General features: G+C 44.0%; 1 protein-coding gene across 8 annotated transcripts in view; it reads right to left on the bottom strand.

The window, feature by feature from the left end:
* The window catches only part of USP15 (ubiquitin specific peptidase 15), an 814,317-nt gene that overhangs the window by 152,261 nt on the left and 644,636 nt on the right, over window positions 1-17,420 (bottom strand). For all 8 annotated transcript variants that reach the window (XM_078675644.1, XM_078675586.1, XM_078675595.1 and 5 more), the window contains one exon: window positions 1,308-1,411. In XM_078675644.1, coding sequence (XP_078531770.1) covers window positions 1,308-1,411 — 104 coding nt within the window. The remainder of the gene's footprint in view (window positions 1-1,307; window positions 1,412-17,420) is intronic.

Genomic DNA, 17,420 nt, shown 5'->3' with positions numbered 1-17,420 from the left:
GTCATACTGTTCAGATGAACCCGAAATTTCATCAGTGCCTCTGGAGATCACAAACCCCATGAAAACCTATGCACATTTTGTTTTGTTAGATGAAAGACATACAGGGAATTTCACATTCTAATGTTATAGGTCTTATGAATGTTTGTATGCGAAACAGAAAATTAGTGAGAAAAACTGCAATAATATTTATGCAATATCTGCAGCATGTAAACAAACATTGATGCAGAGTTGAATCTAGAATAATTTCTAGGGTTAACATCTTCAACACTTTCATGGTGGGAAGCTTCACCCACATGGAGAATATGTTGTATTTCAATTATGTTTTCTCTATCACAATGGAGTAGCAAGCATAGAATTCCTGGTGTTCTGTCATCTTTGAGACTATATAAATATTGATTCCTATGTGTCTGAAAGGTCAGAAAAAATTATGAAAAATTGTTTTTTGCAGTGGTGGTGGAGTGGGCGTTGGCAGGATAGCTACCACAAAGTTGGAGATTATGATCATATAAAAGTGGCCTGCTACCAAATTTTGAGGAGCAGGCCCTGCATATGGATGACTAACTTCTCGGTCTCTTAACTAGCAGGATGTGAGGAGGTGTCTAGAGGCCCCGTTTTGGTCCTGAAATTACTGCACATACCTTGGATGTGTTGGCATTGTTCATACAACTGTTCAACAACACATTTGTATCAGTGAGATGCTTCCATAAAGCAGAAGGGGACTGTTTTTGTAGAGCAAAGTACTGATAGCACAGTACAGAACTGTTACTTAATTATGAAATTTAAATGCACAATTATCTGCTAATCAGCCCTATGAGCGAAAGTGTAACAACTTTCGATGAGGATGTATGATGATGTTTATACAAAGTTGTAATAAAAACAAGTATAAAAAAATATGAAATCAAACAAATAAACTGTTTACTTGACTATTAAGAGTTATGTTGGAAGATTTCAATAAGGTTAAGAAATCTAAAATAATAAAAGCATGCAAAACCCTTCTAAAACAAAGCCAATAGGTCAATTACACACATTGAAAAAATAATATCCAAGTGAACAAAATTATCGTACTGTTATACAGACATCATCCTATTTAGGGCCACTGGTGGCATGCTGGTTGATGGGTAAAATGCACACGTTGAGTTTCTGTGTTTAAATAACTGGGAGGGGTGGAATGGAAGATGAGGTGGGTGATGGAACTTAAGTAAGCAACAACGGTAATTATGTTATATAGCTGAAACTATACCCTACGCATAGAGAGTAATGTTACAGTAACAATTAGTTACCATTTGAGACATAAAAGAAGAACTTACAATGCCCTCCTCCCATTCCTCCATAGTGGTTTGACACAGCAATCAAATTATAACGGCTAGGTCCAGCATTTGGATTTATCAGGAATTCACCCATGTCCAAGTCCCTGTAAAAAGATTACAAAGACGTAGTATTTACTATTATAACCATATTTAAATTAATAGATGGCATCAATACAAAACATTACCAAAATATTACAAAGGCACACATGCTCTCAATTTCAATAACAGATGTAGTACACATATTTTACTAATAGTCACAGTAAAAGAAAGCAAGAAGAACAAAGCGATATGCACAACAGTTTTGATATCCTTGAAAAATGAGCGGTGCTTGGGCACCTACGTGGTCTGCGTGAGACAGAGCAGATCGACTGCAGAGCAGCTCCTTTACCGGGTTCATACCCTGCCACCGGGTGGGGAGAGGCGCTGGGCCAGAACCAACACTGGAAACAGATGCTCAGGTCACTCTGGGCTCTTGGCGCTAAGGTCTCCGGAGGAAACGCGGTGCTTGTGACCGGGCTCGGACAACAACGGACGCCGGGACGGCTGAATAACAATGCCTGACCCCAAAATGGCTGTCGCGCGGTCAGAGGCCCACAAGTAACACTCCTGCCTCAAGAGTGCGTCCGGTATTGAGATCTCCGCTCGCCAACGAAGTTAAGTGTGCCGCATCGGTGGAACAGGACCGGCGACTAAGAGCAGGCAGGCACAGAGATCGGGGATGGCTGAATAGCAATGCCTGACCCCAAAATGGCTGACGCGCGGCCAGCAACCCACAATTAACTATCTCGAGGTTGGATCCCAGGGGAGCCAGGCACCCGCTCGCAGAGTCCCGGGAAAAGCCGCCCGACATCGAGCTGGTAGCTGACCACGCATCCCGCTCACAGAGGCACTGATGTAAACCTGGATCTGTCCCATCTGGCACCCGCACTGCAGATGAGTTGTCCGCCTCCCTCTATTCTGGGTTCGGTGGCCGAGAATCCCATCCACTGCACTACTTTAGACTTACCAAGCACGCTGCGGCCTTTCGGCCTCAGGGGCTGCTTGACTCCAAAATGGCACTCGAGAGCTGCGAGATCGATGCAGCTGGAGAGTGGGAAGGAGACTAACAACCGGAACACCTCAGTGATCACGAGAAGGTAGGCTATTGATTTCCATTGAACCGACGGTTGCCGCTGGAGCGGGTCACACATTGGGATCCTATAGGGATGACCCAGAATTGCTCTCTGATTATAGGAGAATGACTCTTGAGGCGCCTCGCCTGCCCTGCTAATGGCTGTTACCTCTCCCACTGATGTTTTTATCTTCCAATCATTCACCACCTCTGAAGACATGCGGACACTTGCCCTGTCCGCCCGACGCAATACTGCACAGATCAACCCCCTTGCCTGATCTCAAGATTGCAGCGTCAGTTGGTCACTTTATGATGCTTGACTACTCCTGCACAATAGAACTGGTCATTAACCTGAACTTAATCACATCCCTCACCTGACCCTGATCCTGCTCTCCCTCCAGGACATGTACTCTTTGAACTTTCCCTCGACCGTGGAGACCCTGCTAACTGACCGAGGCCCGGTGGAGCTACCTGTTAGCTGAAGAGGAGATGGGCTCCCTTTTCTGTTTTTCTGTTGAGACCTAGCAATCTGACCGATACCCGGTGGAGCTATCTGATAGCTGAAGAGGAGATGGGCTGCGGATTCCCTCCTGGCCGTCACCTACCCAGCCGGACCTTGGGCAGACCTACCCTTCGTCTCTCCGTCGTATCTATACCCTACCCCATTTCCTTTCCTCACTGTATTTTCCTTTTCTTCCATGCTCCTTAAAGGTTTTTTACTGGTATCCTTGGTAACTTGTAACTGATGTATGTTTGCAACTATGTGGAACCTTATGTAAAGCGCTCCGATATCTTCCGGTCTACCCAGCGCTATATAAAACTCTTTAAATAAATAAATAAAACAACACGTTTAAAAAGAAAACTAAAACAGTACTTCACTAGAATGGCTACTCCCAAAGACAGATACCCACAGATATTGTCTCACAATCAGGATGACCCAGAAATACTTTAAATAGAAAAGGTTTGCTTTTTAAAACTAAGAAAATGACTCTAAGCATATTCAGGTCTCCTGAAACCACAATTCCAAAAATTATTAAGTTGGAGCTGCCCCAGAAAAAAATTGTGTAAGCACTAGTACAGTACACTTCTCAAAACAATATTAGGGAGGGTTGGTTAGGCGTAGAAGCAAGAAGTAAATGCTGAAGAACTAGGGCTAGAGCGCTATCACTTTTTGTGTTTAGAATGAATCTTCAAAATCAGATAGGACAGGACACTTGTAACTACGTTACACAGGGTTTAGTTCAGACAACCCTCATAAACGCTATGTTGTTAACGTTGCGGTTTATATCGTTTTTCCGCCCCACATAGACGTTGTGGCATTTATCATCGGGTTGTCCGAATGTGCTGTATGCCAGCCTCAAACCCGAGGCAACCACTGGTGCTGCGTAGTAGTGTCCAGAGATGTGCACAGATACCCCCGAAAAGTGAAGGTTAGGATAAAATACAAATACACATCCTAAGGACTATTTTAATGAACACGGGATGTGATCTGTGGTTAAAAAAAGGATGGGTATGCCGTAAGATCAGGTTACTGGATCTATGCATATCACTTCATCGTCAACATGTTTCAGCTCCTCTATGCCCAGCCGGGTCTATGGAGCATTCGTCAGGACAGAACAGGACAAAAAACACAATTAAAATTACTCACACAACTTGTGCAGTGTTCAGTGGACAAATATAGTTACCCACAGTTTCCGTAAGATTCAATTTACCTATAATGCAAGAAGATTGGTACAAAGCATTATTCACATTAGGTGGTATATTCTAGCATGTTGTTGCTATTTCTAATATCTAATTAACAACTGAGTTAGATGTACAATTATTACATAAGGGTGCACTATGTCACATGTAGTGGCGAGTCAGGAGAAGGAGAATTACAATATCTGAGTGAGAGTTGTTCCTAGTTGTTAGCGAACGTGTGGCGACATTTAGTCAAAATATGGTAATGTCTTGTGTTGTTAACCATAGTAGAAAATACCCTGTGGTTTGATGTTATCATTATGTGCATATACGATAAATCATACTTGCAACAACCAGGCGCATGCTCTACGTCGCTCGTAGTGCGACATTAGTGTGTTATTAGTCATAATACAGTATTCAACATGAATCGAGTTTCTCACACTAACTGAAACTAGGATCAATTGCAACGTAAAGCAAAGAGGATCTATCATACAGTGTTGTTGTGTTCGAAATCATACCTTACAGTTTGAAATTTTTCTCGTCTACAGGGGAAAACGGACACTCGGTCCCAGGCTGTAGGTAGAGGAAAATAAGGTGTGGGAGTTGTTATTCAAACGCGGAGCGGGTCGCGCTATTGAGGAACGCCACGCTTACCCGCAAGGAAGGCGATTTCCGCGTCTAGTGCTGGCTCTGCCCCTGGACGCGGAATCGTCATCTGTATTCGACTTTTACGTCGGTGAAGCATGAGAAATAGAAAGAGGACAATCTGCTACATTGCCTATCTAGCTTGCTAAATATACCGGGGAATTAATTGTTTTCGTAATGTAGAAATCTTTGATGAAATAAATATGTGTTTAGGACAATGCTGTAATCACATTTATAAGGTCGTTCAAATGACCCAAGTTACATTTGTTGGAAATGCGTTTTTTTTAGGGACCCGGGTTATTAATTTACCGGCGATATAGAAATGAATGGCTCTAGTATGTTTGGTGGTTTTACACTGGGGGGGGTTTGTAGGGAATAGATGGTTTAACGGTATCCCTATTACGGAGGCAGCCATATTGTGATGGTTTACATGGGAGACTACTACCATAACCGATAGTAGGTCAGATATGCACCAAAATTCTCATTATCTTGAGAAATGGTGCCACTGAACATCATCGTTAAGTCCCACTAGGTTGGTTTTAAGCCTGTCCACCCATCTTTGTTCCTTTTCATATAGGATCTTCTCTGCATTGTTGGTTTTATCTTTCAGCATTTCCAATACTGTCCATTTCAGTTCCTCTGCGTTGTGACCTGCATCAACAAAATGCGTGCAGAGTTTCGTTGTGTTCTTCTTCAACCTGATATTGCTCTTGTCTTCCCCAATTCTGACTTTAACTTTTCTGCAAGTCATCCCTATATATTTCTTCTCACAGGGACATGTTATCATATAGATAACATGTGTGGAGTTGCAGTTCGTGTGTAGTCTTTGGGTCCAAATTAACGATTCTGTCAACTGTATGGTTTTGGTCGCGGTTGTTGATTTACATACAAGACAAGTACCACATGGGTAGTGTCCTGACACCGGGGACATCCCAATATCTCTTGTTTGTTCAGATTGCTGAAATTTCTTCGGGCGTGTATGCACCAACATATCTTTAAGATTTCTTGTGCGTCGGTTTGCGAATCTTGGTTTAGGCCAATTAAAATTGCCAGTCGCCAGAATTCACCAGTTCTTATTTATCAACTTTTGGACTTTATATGTTGCTGGACTATAAGTAGTAACACAAGTCACTAAGTCTGTTGCTGGTTCTTTTATAATCGTATCCAAAAGGCACTGTCTTGGTTGGTTCTTTGCCCTCTTCCGGCATTTGGATATTGTAGACTTCTTATAGTCTGTATTTTCAAGTTTGATGCATAGCTCTTGAGCTTGTTTTTTGTAATCACACTCCTGGCTACAATTTCTTTTGAGCCTCAAGAACTGACTGTAGGGCAAATTATCCCTAAGTGGTTTGGGGTGAAAGCTCTTGTACGACAAGAGACTACTCTTTGACGTTGGTTTGTGGAACGTTCTCGTTTCCACCTGTCCATTTTTTATAAAGATCGTGAGGTCTAGGAAGTCTATACTAGTGTTGTCCATAGTGAAGGTAAATTTCAGCCATTGGACACGTGTGTTCAGCCAATCAATGAATAGTTGTACATCGTTGTCATTCTTTCATATCATGAGAATGTCATCTATGTAAAGTTTCCAGTATAATATACTGGAAACGTAAGGGTTAGTGTTAGTAAGTACATTGTTGGTTTCGAAGTTACTCACATTTTGTCGATAGAGAGTCCATTTTTGTGCGTTTCTGGTAACGAGTAAAAACAAGGAGTCTTTGGGTCTTTCGAGATAAGATAGTCTGCTTCTTTTCTCGTTATCCAGGCATTCGCCTCCGTTTCATAGACCATCATGGCTATGGAGTTTTGTAGTCTTGGGGTGGGGTCAGAAATAATTTTGTTGTAAAACTTTGTATCAGCCAGGAGGTCTAGGCACTGTTGTTTGTATCCTTCCTTGCTGAGAATTACTACACCTCCACCCTGCGGGCTTAATGATGATTTGATCGTTTCTTTGTAGTTCTTCGAGGGCTTTTCGTTCCTTATTTGTTAGGTTCTGGAAGGGGGGTTTTACTTCATTCCGTAATTGATCTATGACTATCTTATCACGAAAGACCCGAAGACTCCTTGTTCTTACTCGTTACCAAAAATGCTCAAAAATAGACTCCCCCCCCGCCCCCCGGGACGTCCAATAGTCTCAGGTATAGGGTCCATATTAAAACCCTTGTTCCAATTTGCAGACCAATTTTTAAAACCATTGGTTCAAAGAACACCGACATATCTGAAAGACACACGTGCCCTTTTGAACCAAATATCAGAGATGCCTTTTGATCAAGAAACAATGTTACTTGTAGGTTTAGATGAGGAGTCACTCTACACGAGCTTACCACAAAAAGAGACACTGCAAATGTTAGAGGATGTATTGTTCATGGAAGAATGGAACTATCGGACACCGCGACACTTCATTCATGAATGTTGTCGATTAGCCCTGACCGAATTTTTTTTCGAATTTGATGGAAGCCTATTTTTGCAGAACCATGGCACTTCCATGGGGAGTGCTTTTGCTCCCTCAGTGGCAGGTCTCTATGTGAGTAACTTCGAAACCAACAATGTACTTACTAACACTAACCCTAACCCTTACGTTTCCAGTATATTATACTGGAAACGTTACATAGATGACATTCTCATGATATGGAAGAATGACAACGATGTACAACTATTCATTGATTGGCTGAACACACGTGACCAATGGCTGAAATTTACCTTCACTATGGCCAACACGAGTATAGACTTCCTAGACCTCACAATATTTATAAAAAATGGACAGGTGGAAACGAGAACGTTCCACAAACCAACGTCAAAGAATAGTCTCTTGTCGTACAAGAGCTTTCACCCCAAACCACTTAGGGATAATTTGCCCTACAGTCAGTTCTTGAGGCTCAAAAGAAATTGTATCCAGGAGTGTGATTACAAAAAACAAGCTCAAGAGCTATGCATCAAACTTGAAAATAGAGACTATAAGAAGTCTACAATATCCAAATGCCGGAAGAGGGCAAAGAACCAACCAAGACAGAGCCTTTTGGATACGATTATAAAAGAACCAGCAACAGACTTAGTGACTTGTGTTACTACTTATAGTCCAGCAACATATAAAGTCCAAAAGTTGATAAATAAGAACTGGTGAATTCTGGCGACTGGCAATTTTAATTAGCCTAAACCAAGATTAGCAAACCGACGCACAAGAAATCTTAAAGATATGTTGGTGCATACACGCCCGAAGAAATTTCAGCAATCTGAACAAACAAGAGATATTGGGATGTCCCCGGTGTCAGGACACTACCCATGTGGTACTTGTCTTGTATGTAAATCAACAACCGCGACCAAAACCATACAGTTGACAGAATCGTTAATTTAGACCCAAAGACTACACACGAACTGCAACTCCACACATGTTATCTATATGATAACATGTCCCTGTGAGAAGAAATATATAGGGATGACTTGCAGAAAAGTTAAAGTCAGAATTGGGGAACACAAGAGCAATATCAGGTTGAAGAAGAACACAACGAAACTCTGCACGCATTTTGTTGATGCAGGTCACAACGCAGAGGAACTGAAATGGACAGTATTGGAAATGCTGAAAGATAAAACCAACAATGCAGAGAAGATCCTATATGAAAAGGAACAAAGATGGGTGGACAGGCTTAAAACCAACCTAGTGGGACTTAACGATGATGTTAAGTGGCACCATTTCTCAACATAATGAGAGTTTTGGTGCATATCTGACCTACTATCGGCTATGGTAGTAGTCTCCCATGTAAACCATCACAATATGGCTGCCTCCGTAATAGGGATACCGTTAAACCATCTATTCCCTACAAAACCCACCCCCCCAGTGTAAAACCACCAAACATACTAGAGCCATTCATTTCTATATCGCCGGTAAATTAATAACTCGGGTCCCCCAAAAAAACGCATTTCCAACAAATGTAACTTGGGTCATTAGAACGACCTTATAAATGTGATTACAACATTGTCCTAAACACATATATATTTCATCAAAGAGTTCTACATTACGAAAACAATTAATTCCCCGGTATATCGAACAAGATAGATAGGCAATGTAGCAGATTGTCCTCTTTCTATTTCTCATGCTTCACTGACGTAAAAGTCGAATACAGATGACGATTCCGCGTCCAGGGGCAGAGCCAGCACTAGACGCGGAAATCGCCTTCCTTGCGGGTAAGTGTGGCGTTCCTCAATAGCGCGACCCGCTCGGCGTTTGAATAACAACTCCCACACCTTATTTTCCTCTACCTACAGCCTGGGACCGAGTGTCCGTTTTCCCCTGTAGACGAGAAAAACTTCCAACTGTAAGGTATGATTTCGAACATAACAACACTGTATGGTAGATCCTCTTTGCTTTACGTTGCAATTGATCCTAGTTTCAGTTAGTGTGAGAAACTCGATTCATGTTGAATACTGTATTATGACTAATAACACATGAATGTCGCACTACGAGCGATGTAGAGCATGCGCCTGGTTGTTGCAAGTATGATTTATCATATATGCACATAATGATAACATCAAACCACAGGGTATTTTCTACTATGGTTAACAACACAAGACTTTACCATATTTTGACTAAATGTCGCCACACGTTCGCTAACAACTAGGAACAACTCTCACTCAGATATTGTAATTCTCCTTCTCCTGACTCGCCACTACATGTGACATAGTGCACCCTTATGTAATAATTGTACATCTAACTCAGTTGTTAATTAGAGATTAGAAATAGCAACAACATGCTAGAATATACCCCCTAATGTGAATAATGCTTTGTACCAATCTTCTTGCATTATAGGTAAATTGAACCTTACGGAAACTGTGGGCAACTATATTTGTCCACTGAACACTGCACAAGTTGTGTGAGTAATTTTAATTGTGTTTTTTGTCCTGTTCTGTCCTGACGAATGCTCCATCGACCCGGCTGGGCATAGAGGAGCTGAAACATGTTGACGATGAAGTGATATGCATAGATCCAGTAACCTGATCTTATGGCATACCCATGCTTTTTTAACCACAGACCACATCCCGTGTTAATTAAAATAGTCCTTAGGATGTGTATTTGTATTTTATCCTAACCTTCACTTTTCGGGGGTATCTGTGCACATCTCTGAACACTACTACGCAGCACCAGAGGTTGCCTCGGGTTTGAGGCTGGCATACAGCACATTCGGACAACCCGATGATAAATGCCACAACGTCTATGTGGGGCGGAAAAACGATATTAACCGCAACGTTAACAACATATCGTTTATGAGGGTTGTCTGAACTAAACCATGTGTAACGTAGTTACAAGTGTCCTGTCCTATCTGATTTTGGATATCTGACCAGGGGAATTGACCGGACACTATATTCCTCCTCCCTACTTTTGATTAAGAATAGAATGAATCTTCCTCATTTTTATAAGAATACAATTCCAATTACCAAAAAGTATAAAAAATAATGATTGGATGACTTTTGTTGAAAAACCTTTGAGAAATTGGGAAAAGAATCATGAGAGGTGACCATCCCGAGTCCATATCAGAACAATAATGATTTACTGTGAACATAAGCATCCCACGTCTAGTCCCATAACAACCTTTGGCTTGCTACTGAGCAGCTTCAATTCTCATGAGAGAAAAAATCTGCACCCCCTTTTTAAAAGCCATGCTCCAATAAACACAAAAAACTTCCCACTGAAACATGATTAAAATTGTTTGATTCACTACCAGCACTATTTTATGAAGATCATATTCAAGGACAATAGTAGCCTCTAAAGATAAATGCAAGGAAGTAGCTGACCTGCAGAGCATGACAAAAATTATTTTTAAGTACGTTAGTGGTCAAAAATAGCTGAATGCTTTTCAAATTCATAAGAGGTCAATTTCTGTGTTTTTGGATGCTTCTTTACACAGGTTTTTCAGTAATTTTCGAACACAAGCACAGAAAAACTAAGCTAACTTGTCAATGAGAATTAACTTTGCAATGTTACTACATTTAAAAAAGACAAAACATCTCAGAAGCAGTGAAGTACTTTCAGGTTCAATTTAGTTAAGATGCTTTTTAAATAAATGGACTTAATGAACAAGTTACTTACCTTGAGTAACGCTCTTTCTGGTGAATACTGCATCCACCACAGATTCCTCACCTTGTGAAAGCTTCTAGGTGCCAGTCTAGATCCAGAAAATGTTCTTCGCAATTTTCTCATGCATCAGTAGGTGGCATTGTGCGGCTTGGCATCGGGTTCGTCCCACCCTGGATGTGATTTTGGGGCCCCCCACATAGCCACTGTCTCTGCACACTGGCATAAGTTTCTTTCTCAACTGTTTGCGCCGTCAGCCGCAAAACCTTAGACAATAAGATTGTGCTAGTGTGAACATTTCTAGATTGGAACCTATTCAACGGAACGATGAAGTGGGTAGGTCGGTGAGTAATCTTCCGTTAGATAAAGTATCCACCAGTTAGAGTGATACCGAAGGTAAGTAACTTCCTATTCTGATGGATACTACTAACCGCAGATTACTGACATTGTAAATAGATACCAAAGATTTACCTTGACAGGGTCTGTGGAATGGCTCAAACCAGGAAATCATGCACAACAGAACAGGCAAAATGCCCCTTCCTCTGGACTTGGCTACCCAGGCATTAGTACTTCATGGCGAATTTCCAAGATTGGTAGCCTTTTATCTGGTGGATTGAGCATGAAGGCCTTCTGGGGATTGTTTCTTGGCTAGTCCTTAACAGATCGTGATACACAAGACAACCTATTAGAGATGGTTCTTTCCTGAACAGTTTTCCCCTGCGCCCCAACAAAGCGCTGACCATCCACCCAATGCTATTTGGTGCGATTGAAACTCGTAGGGATTTCTTTGTATCAAGATGATAAAATCTTTATTTCTCCTTAGATGAATGAGGTGGGGTGAAGAAGACGGATAGGGTGATAGACTGTTCAACATGCAAAGGCATGCCAACCTTCAGGAGAAATGCAGCTTTCATCCTGGGGACTAATTTGTCCAGTAAAAAAGTGGTGTATGGCTGCTAGACAGAAAGTGCTTGCAATCCACCCACGCAACATGCTGATGTGATTGCAATAAGGAAAGTTGTCTCCAGCGTAAGTAGATGCAGACGGCAGCTTTCTCAGTGGTTCAAACGGGGAATACCTAAGGAAAAAGAGGGGGTAAACACAGGAAGGACAAAAGGGCTTACAACTGTTGCCACAGCAAGAACTTGCTGGGCTGGGCTAGCAAAAAGAACAAAATAACAGTGTGCCTGACAACTGTGCCTGTAGAGGATGGATATTCCGGAAGTGTGAGGAAATGGGGTGTATTATATGGTGTGGTTGTGCAACCTCACTGTGTTATAAACTTCCCAACCACTTATAAACAGTGTGGCGGCCGCAGAGGGAACAGAGCTCCCTTATGCATAACTGACTATATCTTACTGCGTGTGGCCTGACCCCAAGATGGCACCCATGTTCACTCTTGTTCAGCGCTTAGAACAGTCTCTTGCTTGCGAAAACAGTAAGCAAACATCAGACAGCCATCATTGCCTGAGGATCTTATTCCCAAAATGTTTTAGTTGCACAACACTGGTTGTCATTTAGTTACTGTTTACCGCCATCGCCTCGCGTGTCAGTCACAGTAACTGCTGCGTGGGAACTAGGTAATCCTAATAATTAAGCTATGGGGAATAAGGAAGCAATTACAAGACCTGTCCGCTGTGCCAGAACCCCATCTCTTGATCAATGAGCTCTGCCTGCCACCTGAGCCTGTGTAATTATCTCTGAGAGGACCTCGTCCGCCATTTTGGGGAACGAGGAGCGATTAAACGGCGGTGAGTGGAGGGTACCGGGAGATACCTGGACGGCCCATAGCAAGCTCCGGAGATGGACTGGGCCTTACCCTGTAAGCAAATGGCTCGTTCCCATCACTGGAGAAATTATGATCCCCGGCTGTGCCTGACTCCAACATGGCGCCCATGTTGCTGTAGCTACGGGAGGGACAGTGTCGACCCATTCCAGCTTGTGACTTACCCTCTGGACCACTAGGGAGTCTCTGGATCGCCCAAAGGCATAATCCTGGGAGCTGGCTTGTCTCCAACAACAAGGGACATGAGCATCACACTGCGCCGGACCCTAAGATGGCTGCCACTGATCCCATCTCGTGAAGGTGGAAGCCTCGTGGCTAAATCAATCATCCCCACAAGGTCCTGGGCCACCGATCCTCTGGAAAAGGAATGGCTGCAACTCAACAATAGAGTCATTAAGAAAGGACACACCTTCGGCGGGCACGGATCCTAGGCACTTTACCACCCGGCCAATCACAGCAATCTAAGAGGAACAACATTTTAAACCCCACAGGATAGCAAAACGACCACACAAATGGGGCCACAGGGGGAGACAGGGTGTCGACATACGGTAGGAGATGGAACCCCTGAGTATTAAGCAACAAAAGAGGGGAGTGTAGGGGGAAGATTAAACTATGCCCACGCCGCAGACGCCAGGAACAAGCCACAGGCGTCAACACAAGCCTTGCTAAGAGGACACTAAACTGATATTGAGAGATAATCAATCAATTCAAGAGTCAATTCTGCAGACTTTGGAACTGCCCCCTTCATTCTAAATCTGTTTTACTACGCAATACACCATTACCCCTAAAGTTACCACCATGGTGTGTGCCCTTTACCAATGCACTCCTTTCTCCCCTTGTTGGGAAGGGATCCAGCATTTATTCCCTGGAGTCTCAAGGACGTCCCTGAGAGAGTCCACAGTGTCAAGGGAGCCACACACAGTGGCGGTGTGGGAATGACGCCCCTTGTCAAAGCACTCCCTCTCCCCTTGTTGGGGAAGGATCCAGTATTTATGCCCTGGAGTCTCAGAGACCCCTCTGAGAGAGTCCACAGGTTAATGGGAGCCACACACAGCGGAGGTGTGGGAATGACACCATTTCCACTGGGATCACAGCACACCGGACGTTGGACACTGTTTTCTCTCATCTCCCGGTTGTGTTCCTTCACCCCCCACCTCTTTCCCTTTTTCAATCTTTGTCTATCTCCCCATCTCCTATCCTCTCTCCCCTGAATCTATCCCATTGCCTGCTTTTTCCCATACGTATATGTTTTTAACACAGGTAACTACGCTCCAGCAACTTGTAAATATGCTCTGAAAATGTGTAAATTGTAACTATGTAACTAGTAACTACGTTCTGAAACAATGCTCGTCCTCATGTAAAGCGCTCTGATACCTCCCGGTCTAGCCAGCGCTATATAAAACATTTCAAAAAAATAAATAATAAATAAAAGGTGCGACTGGGAGGTCTCTGTAGTACTCTGGATGTACTTTTAATGATGTAGATGTAGCACAATTTGTCTTATAGATTTGGTTTATTTGCTCCCATATTGATGCTGGTAACTTGACGTATGGCACGTATAAAGAATTGAGAACTAGGCTGTGACATTCCTGCCTCATGAACGGCGTTCCACTGCAGTGATTTCCCACCCGTACAAAGATTCCGCAACTGGAATCCAGGAGGCTTACCTCGATCAAAAGAGCATCGGCACTGCAGAGCGCAAGAAACACTATGAGTGGGCCCCTTTCCAAAGCACTCCTTCTCCCCTTGTTGGAGAGGGATCCATCATTTATGCCCTGGAGTCTCAGAGACCCCTCTGAGAGAGTCCACAGCAACAAGGGAGTCTCACACAGCTGAGGCCTGGGTTTTTATCCCCTTACCTCTGGGAGCACAGAACCGTACACCTTGACCGGCGCGCCCGATGTAACTTTTGGACTTTGCCTCCCCTAGGTGGAAACTATAACTTTCTGTATGTACTGCGGTGCCAGAGCAACCTTTGACCGGTGGAGCTGTGCCACGCAGCTATAGAGGAGTTTGGCTCTGGTTCACCCCTCGGCCGTCACCTATCCAGCCGGACGTCTGTCACAGTTTTTTCTCGTCTTCCCGTTGTGCCTCCTGCACCCTCACCATTCTCATCCCTCCACTATTCTCAGTCTGCCACCCCTATTCCTTCCCTCTCTCCCCTAATACTTCTCTCCCCTTGCCTATTTTTTCCTCATGTTTATGCTATGCTTTTGTACTCATGTAATTCCTGTAACTACGCTCCAGTAACTGATGTAACTTTGTAACCATGTTCTGAAATAATGTTTCTTCCTCATGTAAAGCACTCTGATACCTCCGGGTCTAGCCAGGGCTATATGAAACTGAATAAATAAATAAATAAATAACCCCTTTAGGTCCAGTAGGCTTTGTCTGTAAAACTCGCAGCTCAACCCTCGGTAGCTATGGTACTGAGCAGAAAGGCTTACAAATCGGAACTAGTGTAAAGCATTTAAACAGCACCAAAACAATTGAAGAAATCATACCAATTTATAAAAATAGAATACGAAATTAGAGACTAGAACGAAAAAAAATCCACTGCAGGGCTCCGGAGATATTACAAGCAATAATAAATTGAAGCAGTTTCACTTAACCACGAACAAGCCTTGGCAATGTCAACAAATTGGATACTTGTAAACATTTTCTAAGAAAATTCAGTTAAGTGTCAATGTGATCAGTTCGAAGTATTTGGGGCGCCCAATACCAGCAGGGAGCTCGTCAGAGGGACCAGCAAGGTCCTCAAAACAGTTACCTTCACAGAAGCAGTCCTTCAGTAGTTACAGGCACTTTATCCGCGTTGCAATGGATTCCTAAGGGGTGGTCATGATGCAAGGGATGAAGGATTCTGAAGCTGCTCCAAGAATGCTGTGGATGCGATGTGGTCAACAGGGCTCTTTCTGCAGGGATTCCTCGGTCCACTAAGATGGCGAGGGGGCCCTGGTTGCAGAGTCGACATCCCATGATGCTTTCTCCAGTCTGGCTGAAGTCCAGTTGCCACTTGACTACCAGTCGCCTGTTGTTGTGGTCACAGGCTAATCCTTTCTGGGTCTATAACCACCCTTCTGAGAGTCCCAGCAACTCTGACAGCACTCTCGGGCTCAGCGAACTCGGTGCAACTCTGTGCATTGGGTCTTGGTCCTCGGTGCTGCATGGCAGCAGTGGTATCAGCTAGAAGACTTTGGGCTACAAACTTGCTGCTGCAGGCTTCTTCAGCTGTTGTGTCCCTGTGTTGTGAACAGGGGGCCAGCCTGGCCCTTGGAGTTCTCTTGGCTTGACTGAGCTCTGGAAACAGATTCTCCTTGAGCAGGACACAGCAGTCACATTCCATCTCTTCGCTAGCCACCATGTACAGCTGGTGCAGTCCTAGTTAGTGCAGCCTCTCTTTTCTGGTCCCTCGGTGCAGCAGGGCAGTGCTTCTTTGGTCAAACTTCCAAGTTGGTCGAGATCTGAGGTCTGGGTGCCAGGGGTGCCCTCTATATGCTCTGAAAGTGCCCTCAGGGCAGGATGTGGTTGGTAGCCAATGGGCTGCTAGGTTCACTCCCACCTGGTGTCTACATCCTGTGGAGTGTAGCATCTGGCTAGCCCAGGGTGACCCATTTTGCCCGCTCCCAAGATGGCGAGACCTCTCTAGCCCACCCTTGGGTGTGGCTATCTCAAGGTAACACGTCCCTACTTCTACAATGGGGTGGCCTTCCCCCCTGGTGTGACATATCTGCTCTTCAAAGGCAGCTTCACCTTTGAAGTCTACCTTTTGGGGCTGACACCCAAGTGGCTTCCTGCAGGAAGAAGGTGTCACCTCTCTGGCCTGCAATCTCTCATTGTTCTTCTTCCCGAGAATCGTTGGCACGTCTCTCTAGGAGGGCAAAAAGCTGTCTTGTGGAGCAGGCACAGACCAGGGAAGGCACAGGAGGTTTAAGGGCAATATAATGACAGCTTTGCTAAAGCTGGACACTGCAACAAGTTACATTAATTTTCACCTGAGATACAAGTTGGGCTTAATGTAACGAGTCGTTTGATACTTTGGAGTGCTCAGTTTGGTCGCACCTTTCAGGAGTTCGCACCGGCTGAGGGGTCAGCTTGCAACCCGGTATTCGCCAATTGGGCAACCAAGTCTTTCCACAGCAAAAAGGGGGTTTTGCATGTCTTACTGCCAGGACATGTAAAGTACATGTCCTGCCGGGGTAATGTGCTGCACCCTGCCTTTAGTGCTCGGTAGGCCTGCCAGAGAGCTAAATTACACAAATGTCCAGGGGAAGTGGTGGCTTTGCAATTGACTTCAATGGCAAAGTCAGGCTAGCAGTGCAGGACTGCTTTACAAGTCTGCAGTGGCAGAATGGGGACTTGTTTTACTTGGGGACCTCCAGGGTGGCACAATCAGTGCTACAAGCCCTGAGGTACCCCCTAACTTCCATGTCCTAGGTACCAGGGCAACATTAACGAAGGACTTACAGGAATGCTAGCCTTTCCAATCGGGTGCAGCCAATTCAACATATACTTTAGGGTCAGGGCACAGGCACTGAAATCTGGTTAGCAGTCCTCGTGCACATTCAGGGTCGAAAATCCAGCAGCATCAATCAAAAAACGTGCTTGGTAATCCTGTGTCAACGAGGGCACAACAAGTGTTTGCCCATTTTATAGAACTCTCCCAGATATCAGCCCTCTCATGGTGATTTACATGTGGGTAGGGCCAAATTGGCCTCCACCACCTGTTCCTCCATAAAATCTCCTTCTAGGTACTTCCAGCCGTCCTCCTTAAGGCGCATTTTAGCAAACTCTAGTTTTTCAACAGTGTGTAGTAATGCACTAGATCGA

Source organism: Lissotriton helveticus, chromosome 1_1, assembly GCF_964261635.1.
Source record: "Lissotriton helveticus chromosome 1_1, aLisHel1.1, whole genome shotgun sequence".
Taxonomy (NCBI): Eukaryota; Metazoa; Chordata; class Amphibia; order Caudata; family Salamandridae; genus Lissotriton; species Lissotriton helveticus.
This window is presented reverse-complemented; position numbering and strand designations above follow the sequence as displayed.